At 37.8% G+C, this 21909-nt stretch overlaps 1 protein-coding gene and 1 long non-coding RNA gene across 6 annotated transcripts in view; one reads left to right on the top strand and one right to left on the bottom strand.

Moving 5' to 3' along the window:
• LOC105357460 (5-hydroxytryptamine receptor 3E-like) overlaps positions 1 to 21909 on the top strand; it is a 48864-nt gene that overhangs the window by 15786 nt on the left and 11169 nt on the right. For 2 of the 5 annotated variants that reach the window (XM_078938128.1, XM_078938127.1), the window contains exons 4-12: positions 1695 to 1739; positions 1838 to 1947; positions 3339 to 3508; positions 5491 to 5651; positions 6777 to 6987; positions 8028 to 8162; positions 8295 to 8335; positions 8418 to 15137; positions 16038 to 17941. In XM_078938128.1, coding sequence (XP_078794254.1) covers positions 1695 to 1739; positions 1838 to 1947; positions 3339 to 3508; positions 5491 to 5651; positions 6777 to 6987; positions 8028 to 8162; positions 8295 to 8335; positions 8418 to 8708 — 1164 coding nt within the window. In that variant the 3' untranslated portion in view covers positions 8709 to 15137; positions 16038 to 17941. The remainder of the gene's footprint in view (positions 1 to 1694; positions 1740 to 1837; positions 1948 to 3338; positions 3509 to 5490; positions 5652 to 6776; positions 6988 to 8027; positions 8163 to 8294; positions 8336 to 8417; positions 15138 to 16037; positions 17942 to 21909) is intronic. The other 3 variants (XM_078938129.1, XM_023949543.2, XM_078938130.1) reach the window with 2 other exon arrangements.
• Positions 16467 to 19079, bottom strand: LOC144988051 (uncharacterized). The gene is made up of 2 exons (XR_013651795.1): positions 18449 to 19079; positions 16467 to 18344 (listed from the first exon to the last, which is right to left on the bottom strand). It is a non-coding gene; the product is annotated as an uncharacterized LOC144988051 (long non-coding RNA).

Below are 21909 nucleotides of genomic sequence, written 5' to 3'. Positions count from 1 at the left end.
TTTATTTTCATGACTATGAAAATTGTAGATTCACACTGAAGGCATCAAAACTATGAATGGACACATGTGGAATTATATAGATAACAAAAAAACTGTGAAACAACTGAAAATATGTCATATTCTAGGTTCTTCATAGTAGCCACCTTTTGATTTGATTACTGCTTTGCACACTCTTGGCATTCTCTTAATGAGCTTCAAGAGGTAGTCACCTGAAATGGTTTTCACTTCACAGGTGTGCCCTATCAGGTTTAATAAGTGTTATTTTTTTAATTATAAATGGGGTTGGGACCATCAGTGTTCAGGTGAATGCATCGCTGATAGTCCTATTGAATAGACTGTTAGCTGCCTTTTTTTCTCGCCATAATACAAATTCTAGGTAAAGAAAAACGAGTGGCCATCAGTACTTTAGGAAGTGAAGGTCAGTCAGTCCGAAAAATTGGGAAAACTTTGAAAGTGTCCCTAAGTGCAGTCACAAAAACCACCAAATGCTACAAAGAAACTAGCTCACATGCAGACCGCCCCAGGAAAGGAAGACCAAGAGTCACCCCTGCTGCTGAGGATAAGTTCGTCCGAGTCACCAGCCTCAGAAATGGCAGGTTAACAGCAGCTCAGATTAGAGAGCAGGTCAATAGCACGCAGAGTTCTAGCAGCAGATACATCTCTGCAATAACTGTTAAAAGGAGAATCAGGCCTGTGTGAATCAGGCCTTCATGGTAGAATATCTGCCAGGAAACCACTGCTAAAGAAAGGCAACAAGCAGAAAAGACTTGTTTGGGCTAAAGAAACCAAGGAATGGACATTAGACCAGTGGAAATCTGTGCTTTTGTCTAATGAGTCCAAATTTGGGATTTTTGGTTCCAACCACCTTGTCTTTGTGCGACGCAGCAAAGGTGAACAGATGGACTCTACATGCCTGGTTACCACGTGAAGCATGGAGGAGGAGTTGTGATGGTGTGGGGATGCTTTGCTGGTGACACTGTTGGGGATTTATTCCTAATTGAATTCATACTGAACCAGCACGGCTACCACAGCATCTTGCAGCAGCATGCTATTCCATCTGGTTTGCGTTTATGAGTGTGCAAAGCATTAATCAAAACAAAAGGTGGCTACTTTGAAGAACCTAGAATATGACATATTTTCAGTTGTTTCCACAGTGGTGGACAAAATTGTTGGTACCCCTCAGTTAAAGAAAGTCCACAATGCTCACTGAAATGACTTGAAACGTTTAAAAGTAACAGTAAATTAAAATTTATTGAAAATTAAATAATCAAAATCAGCCATTACTTTTGAGTTGTTGATTAACAGAAATCCCCAGTCAGCCACAAGATGTTTGATGGGACATTTTTTATTCAGGAAGGTTATAACCATTACAAGTGCTATTGCACTACAAATATGGTTAGATAAGACTCACAGTAAAAATGTCTTTTGTTTTACATTACATGTGCTGTTCCTTCAAATTAAGCTTGGTGTTTCCTAACATCCTTTTCATTTTATTCAGTATCTTCTTCTCATTGTTCTCATCTTTCCAAAATAAAAGAAACGCAACATATAAAATATCTCTAAAGAGATGGTGAATAATTATTAAAGCTCTAAATATAATCTAATCAATCAACTATAAAATCTTTGAATTTCAAAAAGATAAAATACATTTTAGTATTATTTGTGCTGATAAAAAAAACATTCTTTGCTCATAGAGAGAGACGGATCAGATGCTTGTTTCTTACATTTGGGTTTATTGGGTGAGTTTCAACTATTTGGGTTTCAAATCTTGTTAATTTCTTATTTTTTTCATGTTTCACTTATGTATAACTCCCATGTTAATGTTTATCTTCTGTAGAGGTGGAACAACGAGCACATTCACTGGGATCCAGATCAATTTTGTGAACAGGCGAATATTTTAGTTCCCACAAAATTTTTATGGATGCCAGATCTGACAATTGAAGAAATGTAAGTTTAAAATGCATAGTTTTATTGCATAATTATTTATTATTACTTAAAATAATTATTATAATTTGAAAAATTCTGTTAATCAACAACTTAAAAGTAATGGCTCATTATGATTATTTATTTTCAATAAATTTTAATTTATTGTTACTGTTGAAGGTTTCATGTCATTTCAATGAGCATTGTGGACTTTCTTTTTTAACTGAGGGGTACCAACAATTTTGTCCACCACTGTAATTCCACATGTGTTGATTCACAGTTTTGATGCCTTCAACAATTTTCCTAGTCATGAAAATAAAGAAAACTCTAAATGAGAAGCTGTGTCCAAACTTTTTGTTTGTACTGTACACGCACACACACATATATACATATATATACACTGACCAAAAATATAAACGCAACACTTTTGTTATTGCTCCCATTTTTTATGGTATGAACTCAAAGATGTGAAACATTTCCCACATACACAAAATAACCAGTTCTCTAAAATATTGTTCACAAATCTGTCTAAATCTGTGATGGTGAGCACTTCTCCTTTGCCAAGAAAATCCATCCCACCTCACAGGTGTGCCATATCAAGATGCTGATTAGACAGCATGATTATTGCACAGGTGTGCCTTAGACTGGCCACAAGAAAAGGCCACTCTGAAATCTTCAGTTTTGTTTTATTGAGGTGGTCTTATTGCAAACTCTCAGATTCAGTTACAACCACAACTGCATGAGTTTTTCTCTTTTTTATTCTTTATTACTGGTAGTTGTTATTACTGGTTCACGAAGACATCATAGGAGAAATAATTGAGCACATAAAACAAAATAATTTCTGTTTTTTATTAAATCTTTAAGGCCATTAAATGGCTCCTGTTAATTAATACTTGTCCCTCGCCCTTTTAAATGTTTATTTGCTATTTAAGAAGGGGGGGGGGGCAGGTTACAAGGTTACTTGCATTGCCTGCAATAATGCGATAAGCGTGAATGCTTTAAGCTGAATGTGGTCACTGAAGATCTTCACTTATCACTAGGGAGCTCTGTACTAGCATTTCAATTACAAAAAAAATTTGAATGGTTTTAAATGTTTTGTGAACCAAACGATAGTGCATGCTCACCATTAAATATTGGAAGGTAGTTCAAAGTTTTTGTTCTCATTTTTACAAACAGATATAATTTACTACAAATTGTTTCATACACAAAAACTTGATTTCCAGCTGCCATAGATCATCTTAAGGAGCTTGTCTTTTTTGGACAATAAATCTTGAGAATCTTTTTGTTTTCAATCTTATATTTTATGGCTCCTTTATCATGTAAGAGCCCTATTCAAAAAAGCAAAACTTGTGAACCCATAAATAAAATCAAGGGCAGTTTCCTGATAATCCAATTCATGTATTTCTATGGTACAGGACAGACCGCGATAAAACCGCCCCAAGTTCTCTTCTTAAGATCAGACATGATGGCTGGGTTGAATATAGAGATGGCCAAGTGGTGGATACCAGCTGCAGCCTTGACATAACTCATTTCCCATTTGATTATCAGTTCTGCGACATCTCTTTCAAGTCTATCATGCATTCTGGTAAGCACATGAGAGATTTTTTTTTCAGCATCTGCAGCATTAATCACTTATTTACATTGGCTTGCAAAAAGTATTCATACACCTTGAACTCTTCCATATTTTCTCACATTTCTCACACATGAATAAATGCCATTGCAATTTTATGCGATAGACCAACACAAAGTGGCATACAGTTGTGAAGTAGAAAGAAAATGTTACATGGATTCATGTTTTTACAAATATAAAAGTGGAGGGTGCCCCTCTGAGTCAATACTTTGTGCAACCCCCTTTTTCTGCAATTACAGCTGCAAACCTTTTGGGGTACGTCTCTACTAGCTTTTCACATCTAGAGACTGAAGTCTTTGCTCATTCTTCTTTGTAAAACAATTCAAGCTGGGTAACATTTTCAATTTCCTAGGGGGGGGCTCACAAAAAATAATTGAGAAGCACTGGTTTAGGTGGACGACGATGTCTCAGTAGGTTTGCAGTTGTGGCATACTTATTCCTTGGCAATTGATTGACTGAACAGGGTTCCATGAGATGTTCAAAGCTGTCTTAATCTTCTTATAACTTAAGCCTGCTTTACATTTCTCCACAACTTTATCCCTGACCAGTTTAGTGTGTTCCTTGATGCAGTGACCGAAGACATGATGGTAGCTGGTGTTATTGTCGAGACAGGGTTAGATGGAGGAAACTGATTTGCTGTGGCAACCCCTGATGGGAAAAGACGAAAGGAAAAGAAGTCTAGTGTGTTCCTTGGACTTCCCAATACTGTTTGCTCTCCAACATTCTCTCCAAAATTTTATTGTTACACAAGTAACAATAAAATGCAGTTTTCAATTGAATCTTTTTTACTATCAAGGAAGAGCAAAAAAACAAAACAATTTTGCCCTGTGTGAAAAATTAATTTGCTCCCCAAACCTAATATTTAGTTTGGCCACCTTCAGCTGCAACAACTGCAATCAGACCTGATAACTTGCTGTGAGTCTCTCACAGCGCTGTGGAGGAATTTTGGTCCACTCATCTTTGCAGCTGTAACACTCTACAGTTCATTTAGAGCCTTACAATTGACATGGGTTGACTTTTGATCATAAATGAAAAAATAAACAACCAAATAAATCAATATATACTCTTTTATCTAGCAAAATTCATAATTTATACTCATTCTCCATGAACCACGCTCACGATATTTACAATTCATTTATGTCCGTTCCTGTATTTACAATGGCGCCCTATTTGTCCATCTAGTGTCCTTCACCTGTAAGGACAAGATCCCCTTACAAAGTCAAAAAATAAATAAATAAGAAAACTAGCCTCCCCCCTGGAAGTTGCCGACTGGAATTGAATTATGCGACAGTTTTTGCGGGATGAATGTGACAACGAAAATGCAATTCTCTCTTTGCATTATCACTTTAATTACGTCACAGAATGAGTGGTGTTGAAGAAGAAAATGAAAAAGCCTATTGGGAGATTGATTTTCAATTTTATTTTTGATATTTTATATTTTTAATTGAATTTTGGTACACATTTACTGGAGAACTTTGTAAAAATGATATGTCAAAAACCATTTTCGTTATCATTTTAATTAATTGACTCGACGAGCGGTGCTGAAGAAGAAAAAGACAAAGCCGTTTGGCAGATTTGATTTTTCATTTAATTCTTGATTCAAAAATCCCAGCTTTAACGTGAAAATGAAAAAACCTTTCTGGCATTGACTTTTATGTTCAAACATGAGACACATATGTTTTCATAGAATAGTTTTGCACACTACAATTCTCAAATGTTTTTCTTCTTGTAACAAAAAATTTAAAATCCTCTATAATTTTCCGTATACTTCAAAATTGTATGCTACTTTGTCTTGGTCTTTCACATGAAATTCCGCCAAATATATTTATGTTTGAGGTTATAGTGCTAAAAATCTTTGAAAAGTTTAATGGATTTGAATACTTTTGCATACTTTTTGGATACCTTAATATTGTTGTTTTGTTTATGCCTATCCTCAGATGAAGAACTGCTGTTGGTCAACAACAGAAACAAAACAGAGAGTTATGAAGAAATTATTGAAACTATCAAGACAACGGCAAACTGGCGTGTTTGCAGTTTAAAAGTAAACACAAAATCTGTCGATTATTTTGGCTACAATCAAACAAAGATTGTTTACACTGTGAGTTTTTTCTGAATTCAAACATAAAACATACATTTCATTTGTTTATGAGATGACAAATTGACTTTTCATTTATCAATGTACCGTATTTTCCGGACTATAAGTCGCTCCGTAGTATAAGTCGCACCATCCCAAAAATGCATTATAAAGTAGAAAACAAAACACAGATAAGTCACACTGGACTATAAGTCGGATTTTGACGGGAAATTTATTTGACAAAATCTGAGACCAAGAACTAATAAGTTCCACAACCTGATATGACACAATCATAGCAGACTGTTTATCTCATAATTTCACAGTAATTCTTTCTCATACTTATTTATTTATTCCTTTCATGAAGCATCATTGTCCAACTATACTCTGTTTTCATCCTGTATTTGTAGAATGTAGTCATTTCTTTTGCATTTCTGTATCTATGAAATCATTGGAAAATAGAATATTATGATTTTAGCCTTCAAGATCTGTAAAACTGTAAAAAAAAAGTTTGCTGATTCTCTGAGTCACTTGACATACTCTTAACAGTTAACATACCTCATACATCAAATTGACCCAGGAACATCATCTCTGTTCCTCACAAATAAACATAACAGGAGGGTTAACAATATATTTATTTCAATTTAGTTCTAATATAAGTCGCTGCGGAGTACGTATAAGTCGCACCCCTTGCCAAACTATGAAAAAAAGGGCGACTTATAGTCCGGAATATACGGTAAATGGTTTTTTTTTGTTAAAAGTTTAAACGGTAATGTTTTGGGTCTTTAGTTTGTTTTGGGTCTTTATTAAAGCGAGGAAAATCCAGATAAAGTCACTAAAATAACAAAAAAGAAAAAGGAAAGGTACATTTCTAAAGTAGCCGCTATATTGTAAAACTTAAGGAATACTTGAATTATTTGAATGATTATTTTATTTAAAAGGATGATTGAATGAAATGGACAGACACAGAAGACTAAAGCGGTTTTTATTTACTATTGTATTACAGTTGTTTTTTCATAAGGAAACGGCACACAACATTTTTTAATGTTATCATTTATCAGTCATTGTTGGATGTTTTTTTTTTAAATAATTGGTATTTTACAAAAATGTTTTTTGTCAAGAGCAGTACAGTTATTGGTTTTGTCCTTTCAGATTACTTTGAAAAGACATTCACAACAATATGTTGCAAACTTTGTGTTGCCCCTTCTCTTCTTCGTGTGTCTGGACATTGCCTCCTTGCTGCTGTCAGAAACTGGGGGCGAGAAGATTGGCTTCAAGGTCACAATTCTACTTTCTGTGACTGTGATGCAGTTTATTCTCAATGACATTCTGCCCCCTTCTTCAGACAAAATTCCTTTTATAGGTAAAGACAATTTTGCTTCAAATCTTTCGGTAACACTTTATATTAAGAGTCCTTAACAAGCTTTGTTAACACATTAACAAGCATTATAAATGAATTTATAGGGTGTTAGTAAGACATTTATTAGTACAATAAGTCTAATAAAGTTTATTAAATTACTTAGTTAAAACATTTACAAGCATTATTATTAGGATGTTTTTAAGATGCTAATGTTGCATTTATTGACATTATAGGTGCATAACAAATGTGTCAGTGTTAATAAGCTTAATAAGATTTATTAATAAAAAGATTTGTGTATATTTATTCTGTTTTAATGTCATAAAGTTCTTTTTACAATCTTTATGCTTTGTGGTTGTTTGTGGTAAAATACGTCCACACTTTAGATGAGGTGCTGCAAAACAATTAATAAACTATTAACAAAGTTTATTAATGCATATGTTAAGCTTAGAAACAGTTTAGTAATATGGATTTTGAAGACAATGGTCTCACTTAAGATGTTAAAAAATCTTATTAAAACTTTCAGGTATTTGCAAGACATCTATAATGCTAATAAATATCTTACTAGCATCTGACACATTAATAAAGCCTATTAATTTGTTAAGTTAGTTAATAAAACCTATAAGCTTATGAACACTTAGGCTCGTGTCAGACATCTATAATGCTAATAAATATCTTACTAGAACCCCAAACAATAATAATACTTCTTAATTTGTTAACAAAGGTTGTTTATAAATCTTATTAAGCTTATTAAGACTGACAAATTTTTTAGGCATCTATAATGTCAATAAATGCAACATTAGCATCTTAAAAACATCCTAATAATGATGCTTGTAAATGTTTTAACTAAGTAATTTAATAAACCTCATTAGGCCTATTGTACTAATAAATGTCTTACTAACACCCTAAAAATTCTATTGTAATAATTATTAATGCGTTAACAAAGCTTGTTAAGGAATCTTAATATAAAGTGTTACCAATCTTTCTTTGATGAGGTGATGCAAACACAGGATTCATGTTCATTTTACTGATTCTGTCCTTCTCAGTTATGTTCTGCGTGTGGATCTTTACCATGATGCTGTTAAGCCTCTTGGTAACAATTTTTGTAAGGTATTTGATAGACAAAGACCAAACTTGTAAAGTCAACAAAAAACACAGTCGACTCCAATGCTGTTGTACAGGTGAGATTTTTCTTTCCTATCACCTTGTCTTTTGTCTGGCTGACATAATGAGGCTTAGCTTTAAACAAAGTTCTATTTTAATTTATTAAAATATTTTATAAGGAATTAAAAAATTGATACACTGTTCATCAGCTGAAGATGCTGCCAAAGAAGATCCGTCTTTTCCTAAAGAGGTTAGAACTTTGTCATATTTCAAATACAACAATTTGAAAGGTGACTTTATCATTCAACTTGACTGTTTAACCATGTTTTCAGGATTGCAGCGATCCCAAGTCTGAGGTGTTTCTTGTAATGGAAAGAGTCTCTGAGGAGCTTAGTGAAATGAGGAAATCCATAACTCTGCTTAGCAACAGGACAGAAGATGAGAAGCCTGGATGTTGGAGCAGAGTGGCTGATATAATCAACAAAGTCTTTACAGTTGCTTACATTACAACTGTTATTATGTTTATAAAGATCTTTTTCGAAGAGTGGATATACGAGCATCCCTATGTGAAGTGCCATCGAGACTTCCCAGTTTCCCCCAACAAGCAGAACATTTCAATTTGACTTCACATTTATTGTTTTTATTACAGTGGTGGACAAAATTGTTGGTACCCCTCAGGTAAAGAATGAAAGTCCACAATGCTCACTGAAATGACTTGAAACGTTCAAAAGTAACAATAAATTAAAATGTATTGAAAATTAAATAATCAAAATCAGCCATTACTTTTGAGTTGTTGATTAACCGAATTATTAAAAAAAAAAAAAAAACGAATGAAATAGGGCTGGACAAAAATGATGGTACCTCCATAAAAGACTGAGATCTAATTGCCCAGGGGGTCATGATGAACTCAGGTATGTCCTTTAATTGACATCACAGCTGTTTTCAAACCCATAATCAGTCAGTCTGACTATTTAAAGGGAGACAAATAGTCACGTTGCTGTTTGGTGAAAAGGTGTGTACCACACTGAACATAGACAACAGAAAGCGAAGGAAAGAATTGTCCCAGGACATAAGAAACTAAATTATAGACAAACATTGTAAAGGTAAAGGCTATAAAACCATCTCTAAGCAGCTTGAAGTTCTTGTGACAACAGTGGCACATATTATTCAGAAGTTTAAGACCCACGGGACAGTAGCCAACCTCCCTGGACGTGGCCGAAAGAGGAAAATTTACGACAAATTGAGGAGATGGATAGTTGGAACTGTATCCAAAGAGCCCAGAACAACCTCCAAAGATCTTAAAGGTGAACTCCTAGATCAAGGTACATCAGTGTCAGATCGCACCATTCGTCGTTGTTTGAGCCAGAGTGGACTTCATGGGAGACGACCAAGGAGGACACCACTGTTGAAAGGAAATCCTAAAAAAGCCACACTGGAATTTGCAAAAATGCATGTTGACAAGCCACAAAGCTTCTGGGAAAATCTCGTTTGGACAGATGAGACAAAACTGGAGGTTTTTGGTAAGGCACATAAGCTCTATGTTCGTAGACTCAAAAGTGAAGCATACAATTTCTTTCTTAATAAAATATAACAACAAAGATATTTGATCAAAATTTGAACCAATACTATTTGGACCTAACTTATTCATAAGGGAAACGTGCAGAGTTTGCTGACTTGTGAAAATAAGTTTCTTATTTTCTTAGAACAGGAAAGCAGTTATATGATAAAATTACCAAACAAAAGTGAGTAAAAACTATTACTATTTCAGTCTTCAGTGAAGAAAGACAAAATGCTGGTAATGATGTTACCAAAAAGGGTAGCGGGTTTCTTAAAGTGACAGTTCGCCCAGAATGACAAGGAAGCATCCAAAATGTAAAATGAAAATAGAATAAACATGATCATAATTATTTCTTTCATAAAATAATGTTTTGCAACAGTAAAACCACCTTTTAAGAATGTAGTATCATTGAACCACTTACAGTATTACACACACAATGTGTGAGACATTCCAAAATCACATAGATCCAAAGAAAACACAGCTATAAAACGAAGTCAACACTTTTTAAGAGACAAATTATTTTACTGATATGTGTGTAAATCTTACAAGTAACTTATAATAAGAATTCCCAGTTTACTTATTCTGCTCCACTTTTTATGATTGAGTGATTCTGAGACGGACACTAAAAGTGATGTCGACCCATACTGTGAATATTAGTAAAGGCAGGTGGGAAAGAAACACTCAATTCACAACTTTATAAGAAAAGTATGTGTACCAATACAAAACAAGGTTACTTGCATTGCCTGCAATAATGCGATAAGCGTGAATGCTTTAAGCTGAATGTGGTCACTGAAGATCTTCACTTATCACTAGGGAGCTCTGTACTACCAATATGTTTAGTTTAGATGTACAAAGGCAAAAAAGTCAAATTAGTGTCACAACTAACTGGGATTAAGGCTATAGCGAAATCAGCTTAGTGCGATTGTAACGACAGTTTTAAAATATAGCATGAACACATCATTGAATTTCCAAAGTCCTTCTTTGTAATTGCAAGAGTTCTTGGAATGGATTTGGACTTGAATTTCATTTTCACAAATTGTCATCAGAAACATAGTGTGACACAATCATAGTGCAGTTGGTGTGTCTGCATCCTAACCAATGAAACATTTCTGTTAGACCTAACATTGATGTCATGGAGGGAAAATTAATAAATAACAAATAAGAAATGCTCACAAATCTCAAACCTCAGGTCTGTATTTAAATGTCAAGTCCTTGAAATTGAATCTTGAGTCATTACTCCATTACCTGAATGTGAGACTGAAATCTGGTTGAAAACCAAGTCCAAGTTTCTAACGCTGAGTAAATTATATCTGGTTACACCACAGAACTACAGCTGCAGCTTTCTCTGAACGAATCACACAGACAAGATTCTTAAACTGGCTATTAGATACCTACAGAATTGCTTTGAAGTGCTACTGCTAGTTTATGAACATCTCAACTGCATGGATTTAGATATACAGTAGAAGTCTAATTACATGACACTTGACGAAATCAGTCGTACCCAATAAGAGTGAAGTTGTTCCTAGCTAATATTACTGCACACAGATGGTACCAGCTTGCTTGCCAATGTGCTCAAAATTATCCAAAGGGAAAGTTATTTGCTTTCTGATATCTTTGGTGGAGATGCTGCACCATCTGAACTCAGACATTTCTCTCAGCAGATGTTTCTTTGAAGATAGTGTCTAGTGTCATCTTTAAGTGTCTTTTTTTCTCTACTTCTTTTAATATTGCTTCAATTTGTCAATTTGTTTCTTTCTCTAAATGCCACTGTGTGTGGAAGATGTAAAAAATGTGTCTTGCTAGTGTCATATTTGCTTGTCGCACAAGATTGGATGAGACATTAGGTGTTAAGAAAATTAATAATTGTTTACTTCATTAAATACAGCATGCAAAAAAAGTGTGTTCTCTGTCTTGTTAAAAAAAAGTTGTGCATTCTAAACTGATTAGAACACAGTTTTTAATACAGTTGCTTCACATCCAAGATGAACAAATGTAATATAAAGAAAATAATTGCAGGTCAACTGTATGAACCGTGGGGGAATGCTGGGAGTTGTCCCACTTATGGATTGTCGAGAACTTTTTACAGCTCAATCAGGGAAATAATAGAAGTTGCCTAGGATAGCACAAGGGTTGCAGAGTCTCACACTGCGTGAGAAATTTGGGCATACCTTTTTATTCTTAGCTTAATTTATAATAATAATAAGAATAATGTACAGTGTGTCCATTATTCATTCATTCTTGGTGATGGTAAGTACTGATGTAGCTCACATTACGGTGAGCTTCTGGTGCAAAAACCTTCTTCCACCAATCAGAGCATTGAAGATGAAGCATGGCTGGATCTCTTAGTATGTGATGCTACATTCACTCCAGCCTTGTTAGTGCACATTCAAGCGACGACTTCAAAGTTAAAAAATCTGGCGTTCACACATTGCTACACAGGTTTCTACCACTGTTTTCAGGCTCTATGTACAAGATGTGCAGCCACTGAATGCACATTGAAAGTAAAACCTAAATGAACTTTGTCCAATCAGGGACTCAGATTTGGTAGTGACGAATGGGTAGCGTTCTTTTTGATTTACAGAAGTGCAAGCCGTTTAAAAATTGATCACGGAGGAATTATATGACATCTAGTCTTTCCATTTATTGGAACAAAGCTGTAAAAGAAAAAGTCTGGAGCAAGATTTGTCTTTGCAAACAGTCCAGTGTGAACATTATGCTAAAAGTATGTTCAAGAACCCGCGTTAATCCTATTCTTAAAAGCAAATCACATTCCCGGTGTGTACATAGCATAAAAAAAAAGATATTCGTTTATTTGAATTTTCTTATTTTACCTGTTTACCTAAAATAGAAAACATTGTTTGCTCATGTGGGTGTCCTCTGAAGCACAGAAGGTTACATTAAAATGTAAGTAATGACTTGTTTTAGCATGACCTTTTTAGAGTTATAAAACTGATGTTATGTATTTTCTGTAAACTGGCAGCTACTTCCGAATGTAGATGACCGGCGAATGTAGATGACGTCATCGAGTGTAAGTGCCGTCCGAATTCGACGACACTATTTTTCTATGTCTTTCCGTTTGGAGAGCGAAATGTAGGGGTATGGATAGAATTTGGATTCAGACTTAGTCTTTAGCTTGTCTGTGTTCATTCAGTTATAACGAGGGTCGGCAACCCGCAGCTCCGGAGCAACATTGCACTGTAATGATCAACCTCTCTCCCTTCCACACTCATGGTCCAACAAAAAGAAACAAACATAACAGGAAGAATAAACTAAGATGGAACAACAAAATTGCCTCATGAAAAGAAACGTGGGCAAACAGAAACGCTCATGCTGAGCCCTAATTAGATAAGGAAACTGCGTCCCACAATCCTTTGCTGCTAACAGACATAAAATGCACATGACCGCCACTAGCCCCGCCTTCACCCCCTAAGGCTCATGGGAAGTGGGAGTTATAGGGTAAAACCTTGAGTAAGAGTGTTGTGAACTGAAGTCAGGTCCATGCTGTTTATGCTGATTGTGAGCGCTGGAACAAATGGTCTTGATGCAGATAAGTGGAGTGTGTCTCTCCTGCTAGCGATATGTCATTGAGACTGTGCTGGGTTGTGAGTTGTTTAAAGCACGGACAGTTCGCTAAAAAAGTTTCTTGGTAACCAGTTTGGCTGTTGCTACGCAGCTCAGGTGACGGTCCGACTGGGTCATTACAATACTAGGCTTCAGCATTATTGTCAACAGAGATTTGTGTCATAGCTTAGGACACAAGTTTCTACCAGTGGGGCTTTTATTAACTTTCAGCGGACCGCTAAACAGCTGGCTGATGTAAATGGAACTGCCGTCAGTTCCGTGCATTGCTTGATGAAGTTGAAAGCGAAGTCCGATGGCTGTCCGGGGTGACACTTTCCGTCACTTTGTCGTCTGTTTAGAACACATGAAAACATTGCTGAAAAGCAAAGACCTGAACTACCCGCACTTGGAAGATGCTGAGTGGCTGGAAAAGCTGCACTTTTTGGTGGATGTGACTGTGACAAGCCACCTAAACAAGCTGAATGAAAGTCTCCAGGCGCCGCAAATGCTTGAAGCGTCGTCATGCACGTTCCATTTTATTGTTTTGTGTTCGAATCCTCAAAATAAAAATGAGATCAAAAATCAGATTTCTTTATTAAATTTCTTTAATTTTATCAAAGCAATGAAACATAATTCATTAATATTGTAATGAAGTTAAACTTGCACAACAGAGCAGTCACGTGACGCGTCGTTCTCCGCAGAATGCACTGCAGGACAAATAAACATTTAATCGTTAATAATGCTCATGTGTTTCAAGCAACTTAGTCATTTTGATAGTAGGCTAAAATATCTAATATAGACACATATTGCATGTGTTGCCTTCATTATAAGGCTTAAATAGGGCTTTTAATATTTTGCGGCTCCAGGCATATTTTTTTTTTTTTGTCGTCCAATTTGGCTCGTTCAACATTTTGGGTTGCCGACCCCTGAGCTATAAGATGAACCTTTCAGCATTTTCTTTCTCTCAGCACCACCACAATACAAACATTGTGTTGTGCTGATAAGATCATATGTGTCGAGTCAGAATGCTGCTGCAAGCTTTGCTCAAACATTTTAGATGTTTGTCTTTGTTGTAACTTTTTACTTTGCCTTTACTATAAACACACAAACAAAAACAGGTTTTTGTTTCAATTTTTTTCTTTGACATTTGAAAAATTCTTAAAAAGCGTTTTAAGGTTATGAGGTGTCTTTGGATCTCAATCCAATAGAAAATCTGTTGAGGGGTTGAAAGTTTATTGTCCACTATTAGCCCCACAATATCGCAGCTCTCAAGAAGATCTGTATGGAAGAATGGACCATAAAAGCAGAAATAATTAGTGCAAACCTGATAAAGATCTATGGGTTGCATTTGACCTCTATCATTGCAAATCAGTGTTGCTTTTTTTTTTTTTATTAAGGGGAGATATGTGAAATGTGAGTAAAGATTTATTCGTTTTACAGAAAGATTTGCATGAATTAAGTCCATAATCTTTGGCAGTTGGGCTCTATACTGCTCACGTCTTGTGTGCTTGATATGAAGTCAAACCCCTGATGAATGAATCGAGACCATGCCAAAGCATCACTGCAGGTGGAGAACAGGTTATAAGAGGGCTAGTGAGCATCTAGAATGCAGAGAGAAAATTCATATTATTTTCTCTCACAGTTGAAGTGTATGATGTAAAAAAAAAAACATTTCATCTTTTTAATAGGCTTGGTGTCTGACAAATACTTTTTTGCATCTCTGTAATTCATGATCAGTGATCAAAATCTTGCAGAATTGTAGTTGTTGAAGGTCCTCTGTGGTTTGTTCTTCTCCCTCCACCCTCCAACAAGGAGCCAGTTAATACAATGAAGGTGACTGGCAATGGTCCACACACAGCAGAGAGGACAGACGAGTGCTGATCTCCTGCAACCATGACGATTCAAGTCTTGTTTTTTACGTTTGTCCTTACAGGTAAGACGGCAACTGAATCATGTTTGCATGTGAGGCTTAAAAAACGTTTTTAATGTTAGACTTTTGTTTCAGCAGCTCAGGGGGAAACCATGCAGTTATAAGTTGATTCATTTTTGCTTGTTAGACCTTGTTTTTGTGGTTTCAGTGATGACTATAATTATTGTTTGATCAATGAGAGTTTATTAATGTATATTCTTAATTCTTAATTCTTCTTGTTGCAAATTGACAACATTTTTAGTAAAGGGTTAGATTGCTGTCTCTCCTAAGATTACTGTACAGAGCATAATATAAGAGAATGCACAGTTTAATCAAAAACAGCTTAATTTCTGTAACTTAGAAATGAATCACACCACATGCTCTGCTCTTATTGGATTAATACAATTATAGATTTAAACTCAAATCTACAGATGTTTTAAAACGAGTGCTATAAGTTCGACAACAGACTTTTTTTTAAATGATTTTAAGGTTTCAAAATTCAAACAAGAATAAAAATAGTATAGAAAAAGGAAAATGTATTATTGTAGCTACAAAATTAGACTTTCAATTTACCACTAATTTTGGTGTAAAGCGAAAAAAACAAAATCAAACCCCATAATGCATCATTAAAGAAAAACAAATATTACTTTTAGGACAAAAAAACAGATAACAGGAGAGATTAATAAGTATCTTAAAATGTAGGTAGAAAAAATGGCTTGTTGGGATATTTTTTAAGAAGACACTGAAAATGTTGCTGTTTCTTGTGGAACAGCAGAAGAACAAGCTTTTTTTCACGTTATATCTCTTAGACTTCAGAATTCCAAACATTGCCTGATCAGTAAAGAGCTTCTGAGGCTTCTGTGTGTTAATGGTTTTGACCTCCTACTCCAAAAATAATTGATTTCTCATTCTTTTTTTTGATAGGGGGCGGTACATTAAATCCAGACTTTCGTGATCCTCAAGCTAGGCAGCTTGTATCTAATGGGACGACTGAATTTTCATCAGGTAAATATATATATATATATATATATACATTTTTTAACTAAAGCATCTTTGAATTTTATAATTTTCTGTATGATGACATTTCAACAAAAATTTTATTTATGCCTTTTTACTATAAATGCCTTCTTGGTGTGGCAAGTGGTCAGACAAAAAGCAACAACGCCACCCCGGGTACAGGGTCCGGGGAACCCAAAGCGCTGTAACACAGGCGCGCATATAATTTTGTTAAAATGAGGCCAAGACATGGTACCAGTTAAAAGTAACTTTATTTACACTAAAATGTATTAAAAACAAGGGACTCCATCAAACTGGAGAGGGAGAAATGGGAGGAGACCCTTCAAGGGCCGAGGCTTACCAACGGAGCGCTGGGCCGACCCACGTGGAGGAGATTGGCAACCAAATAAAAAAAAAAATAGAAAAATACCCCACTCTGTGGCATGCACACACACGTGAATAAAACAAAAACAAAAAAACAGCTAAATCCACACATGCCCCAATTGACCCTCCACCTGTTTTGTCGCCAGACAGGCTCCGTCCCCACACTTGGCCCTAAAAAAAAAGGAGGGAAAGATATAAAAACCAGGGTCGGCAATATTTTACAGAGGTCTGCTCCCAGGTAGTTAGGGGGATTGCCTGGAGCTGTGAAGTATCGTCCTGCTACATGGGCGGAAACATTTTTTCGTTTGTAGCGTCAAATATAAAAAATAAAGTAAATTAATCTTCTCGTTGTATTTATCACTGGTCTTCTGGGTGGATTTTGTTTGTGTGTGTTTTTTTCTCCTTTCTTTTTAACAGGTGACTTTGGCACATTTGAGCTTGATTATCCTAACCTAGGCATGGCCCCCCTTCCCCCAGGTAAAAACAAAAATACATTGGTTTATCTATGAGACAAGCCTTATGTCTGTCTCATAACAGTATTAATATTTTTGGTTGAAGAAAGAAAATTAAATGTTTGATGATTAAAAGTACACTTTTTTTTTATTCCAGTTGTCTTTTATTACAGTTGTTTTACCACAAGTGCAGGCTCTGTGATTCATAGTGAAACATAATTTAAATGATCTTGGATGTTTTTTGAAATATAGGGAATGTGTGCCATTAAATATTCAAGCATGAACTTTTTTTTCCCAGAAGCCATTGACCCTTTGGAAATCAGGCCGGAACATTTCAACCGAATTTTTAAACCTTTTCGAGGTAAGGAAAAAAAAACATATTTTTGTTTAGCCTTTTGGGTAAAAAGCTTTTTATTTGGGAAATTCCATTTCTTTGCACAATGCCATTCCAAAATAAGAATTTAAAAAATAAGGAACCGCTTTGACGTGATGACCACTTTCCTTGAGTTTCAGCTGCGCTCATTTGTCGTCTAATGCTCTTTGTGGGCTTGATGAATCATTTTTTTAAAAGGGTTTGCAGGCTCCTCCCATGCTTTTGTGGTTAAAATGTGAGCTGGTGGATAATTTGCACTCTGGTTTTTAATGTTTTATGTGTTTCAAAGAGCATTGAAGGCAGTTTGCAGAACGTTACTTTTTAAAAATATTCCAAAATGTATAGAAAAAATGTTGCAGGCAAGATATATGAAGTTGTTGAGATTATCCAATTTGATTTAGAATTTTTTTTAAATCTTATCTTCACTTTGACCTTTAATATGTCTTAATTTTGTTTCAGACACTAAAGTTGATGTTTCATACGAATGCAGTTATCAGTCTGTTTTAAACAAGTTGAATCTCAAGGAAAACAGTGACAAGTACGTTACAACCCGCCCTGTTGCAGACCACCGGCATTTGACGTGCGTTTTTGTTGAAATGAGGATATATGCCATTATGGATGTGGTAAGTTGTATGACATCACTGTTTTTTCTTGTCACTGTATAACTAATATAATTTGTAAATCAAAAACTCAAAAATTAAAAATATTACAGAGCCCTAAAAAGCTAAACAAAAGAAGTTAGCACAAAAAGGACAAACGTATAAAGCTATTTTGATGCAGTTTATCACAGGTTAGGTTACTTAGATCAAAACCTTATAAGGGGATTCCTCCAGATCCTCTGGGGGAATCCCAAGACATTCTCAGCCCAGAGATGTAGTCTCCCCAGCTTATCCTGAGTCTTCCCTGAGGTGTACACCCAGTGGGACATCAGGACACCTGCCCAGGAAAGCGTCAAGGAGGCATCTGGACCAGATGTCCGAGCGACCTCAACTAGCTCCTCTCGATGTGGAGGAGCAACAGCATCATCTGCAAAAAGCAGAAAGGAAAACCTGTGGTCCTTAAATGACTGGGCCTAAAAATTCTATCCACAAAGATTATGAACAGAACTGGTAATAATTTGTAATACATACAGTTTTCCTCTCTTTGTTGCTGTGAATTCCACTGAGATGGTTGATCTCCACTTCTTTAGGATCTCCACTTCTTTAGCATACTATGGTCCCAATCCGCTTCTTCCTCAGCAATCATTTTGTGCATTCATGCAATTTCCTAAGAAGTCGTTCCGCTTGCTCTCTCCAACCCTCCTTCTGTGCCGCTCGGCGTGTTGGACAGAATTGAGCTTCTGCCTCAAGATGTCTCTGAGCTCTGCCAGGGCTGGTAGCTCTCTTAAAATGTTGCTTCAGAGTTCAGTACTCTATTTTGAGCGGAGAGATCTTAATCTCACGCCCATTTGGCATGTTGATGTTTCAAGCCTTCGATGGTTTGAAGCCAAACCTCTGAGCGGTATGCTAAGGATCAATATGCTCATCAGCTGCAGCTGATCAACCTCCCCTCTTTATGAAACCATAAAGTAGCATCCACATCCCTATTAAAGTCAGATGTATTGTTGTTAGCCAGTCACAAAACCTGGAGATGTTCAGATGTTTTGATAGAAGCACCATCTTGAGCTTCAAGTTTCAAGTCCACTGTGGGGTAACTCTGGTTCCTGCTCCTCCTCAGATCAGAGTTTAATGGCTCTGTGCATTATGACTATGCTTCCACATTGTAAATCCCATCCTGACCCAGTGGATCCTCAGGTCTTTTGAGGTTTCCACAGGCCTTGCCACTAATATTTGGTAGCAGATAATCCGTCCAGTTGGGGGTGCTCATCCTCCCCCCTATTTTGGGCCCCCCTAGGGAGTATATTTTCATGGGGTTTCTGTAGCAAAATGTGGGTGAAGCAGCTCACAGTGCTAACCTTTACTGCCCAAGTTGCCGTGTCTCTGTGCTGTCCACTTTCCCTCCAGTTGTAATACTTTCATGTTATTTATGCAGTCTTTCCTAAAAGTCATTGGTTACTTGTCCTTAATCTCAGAAGTTACTATAAGTATTTTGCTCTCTCTTTTTAAGTTAATTAATACACTTTGTAATCACACGAGGTTACTTGGAAAATTATGCTACCAATTTATAATTTGTAAGAAAGTATGAAAAAATAAAAATGATGTGGAAAAGCATCAAATAATATTGTTTCCTGATGTGAACAAAAAGCTATCAGCACTGTTATGCCTATAGAATTCTATAATCAAATCAGGATTTCAACAACAATTATTTTCCCATCAGACAACACTTTAGTGTAAAAGCTGCTGCAGTTGTTTGTCATTTGAACTGACCACTTCCTACATTTGTGCTTGGCTTACCACATAATGCTCTATGCTAAGTATTTTGGCAGATGAAGCAAGTTTATTCAGGGAGAAGAAGCTCCACAACACAGAAAAAAGGAGGAATTTACAGCTCCTTACATACTATCAAACATAAGACTTAAGAGGAGCCACTAAAGCTGTTAGAACAGAAAAAGTTGAAATTAAATTATCACTATAAGAATTGATAAAGCTTTATTCAAGAATGGTTAGAGAAAATGTATAATAAACAGGCAAACTTTATTTGAACTTTATTTATAAAGTGGCTTTCAGATGTTTTACATTGCATCTGTTGTTCGTATAGATTAAGGTATGGGTTTATGTTTTAAGCATTCCTTTTATTTATGTCCATGTTTTTTTATTTTAATTTTTCTCGTGTTTTAAGATAATCATGGTAATGCAACATGAAGAGATTGTAAATAATAGTCAAATGCATGAAAGGTCAGATGACTATAAATGCTTTATATCTAAAAACGTAAAACTATTGGTACGGGCCCTTGGGGGGTTGTCGGGTCGGGGTCTCCGCTGAGGCAATCGGCGGTTGCCCTGGCCGGTTGGCTGCCTCGGTCCCGTCGAGGCCTGACCAGGGCGGCGCTTGGGGGTGGAGGCCTGGACTTGCTCCAGGGGGGCGGCGCTTTCTGGCTCCTCTCTCTCTCTCTGTGGGGTGGGTGGGGCTGGGCTTTTGGGTGTTGGCGCCTCCGGGGATGGGACCCCTGGGCTGAGGGGACCTGGCCCCTATGCTGGGGGGGGCTGAGGGACGGCTGTTTGATCACCGGGGGACAGTCTACCAGCTGCCCCCAACTTACCCCCTTCCTCATATAATCTCATTATAGGGTGAGGGGGTGGGGGGTTTAGCCTGCGGTGCACCTTGGGGGGAGCTACTTGGCAGTGGTCCCCCTCCCATGGTTGCCGTATGGTGTGGCCCCCCCTCTCTCTATTTTATTTGCACCTTAGACATGTAGTGCCCTTGGTAGGGGGGGGTGCTTGGACATCACTGCCAGTAAGCAGCAGATGTCCTCTTAGCGCCCTACCCGCCAATTTTAACCGCACTTTAGACATTAAGGGCCCCCTGGAGGGGAGGGTGATGGGACATCACTGTGAATAATCAGGAAATGCCCTACCCGCCAATTTTAACTGCACCCCCTTAGTACACACACCTCCTTAAAATATACATTCAAACATAAACACACACACATGCACACACACACCCTCACAAACACGCACACACATTTTGCAAGGAAGGTGGGACCTAGGACCATCTGTCCCCTACCCCATCCCTGGTGGGGGGATACTGGGCCCTTGGCAACGGTGGCTGTGTCCCCTGGGTGCCGGCTTCCTGGGCCCGGCGGTGCTCTCGCCGCGCGGGGAGAGGGTTCACATTACACTTGAGCCGGGGGTGTCCGTATCCCTGTGGGGTGGGTCCTGGTCCTTGCTCCTTAGCGCTGGGCCCCGCCAAATTTCCAACTGTGGCCGAGCCTGGTCGGGCCATGTTTACAACACCCCTCGTGGGCCCCCCTTTTCCCCGGGGTGCTCCCCTCCTGGTTGCTCCAGGAAGGAGCAAGGCAGGGGGCGGCTGGCCCCGCCTTGCTCCTTCCTGGACCAACCGTGGGCCAGGTGGGTGGCTGCCTGGAGTGCGGGACGGGTCTCCCTTGGGGGGTCCTGGCTCGTACCTGGGGTTGGGGCAGGGGGATGCCCAGAACTCCTGGGTGGTGATGGGTGCTAGTCTGGGGCTGTGGGCACCCTTCTTGGGTGGGCCCCTGCGTAGGGGCCCTCCCGGCGCGGCGGGGGGGCTTCTCTTCTGGTTGGGCTGGGGTGGCGCTCTCTTTCCCCCCATGCCTCCCTGCTCTCTGGCTCTGGGGGCCCCGCGGCGGTCCTGCTGGCCCTGGCCTGGGTGGCGGATGTGGTCGCCCGGGGGGCGGTTGTTCTCTGCCTGCTGCCGTGTGGCGTTGGGGGGTTCTGGCTGCCGCTGCTGCTGCGGCGGAGGTCTTGGTGTGGGGATGGCTGGGCACTCTCCCTCCTTCTTTTCACATTCCACCGTCCTTTTAGAAGAACATAAGCACTCACCTGAGCACAGGTGTTAGCTCACCTTTGCACTAATAGTTTGCATGATTGAATGAATGAAATATTTCACACTAGTTGGTTTGAAGGCATAAATATGCGTGTGTGAACACTATCTGTTTTGTGTACATGTTGACATG

This window comes from Oryzias latipes, chromosome 19 (genome assembly GCF_053564925.1).
Source record: "Oryzias latipes strain Hd-rR chromosome 19, Olatipes_Hd-rR_3.1".
Classification (NCBI taxonomy): Eukaryota; Metazoa; Chordata; class Actinopteri; order Beloniformes; family Adrianichthyidae; genus Oryzias; species Oryzias latipes.
This window is presented reverse-complemented; position numbering and strand designations above follow the sequence as displayed.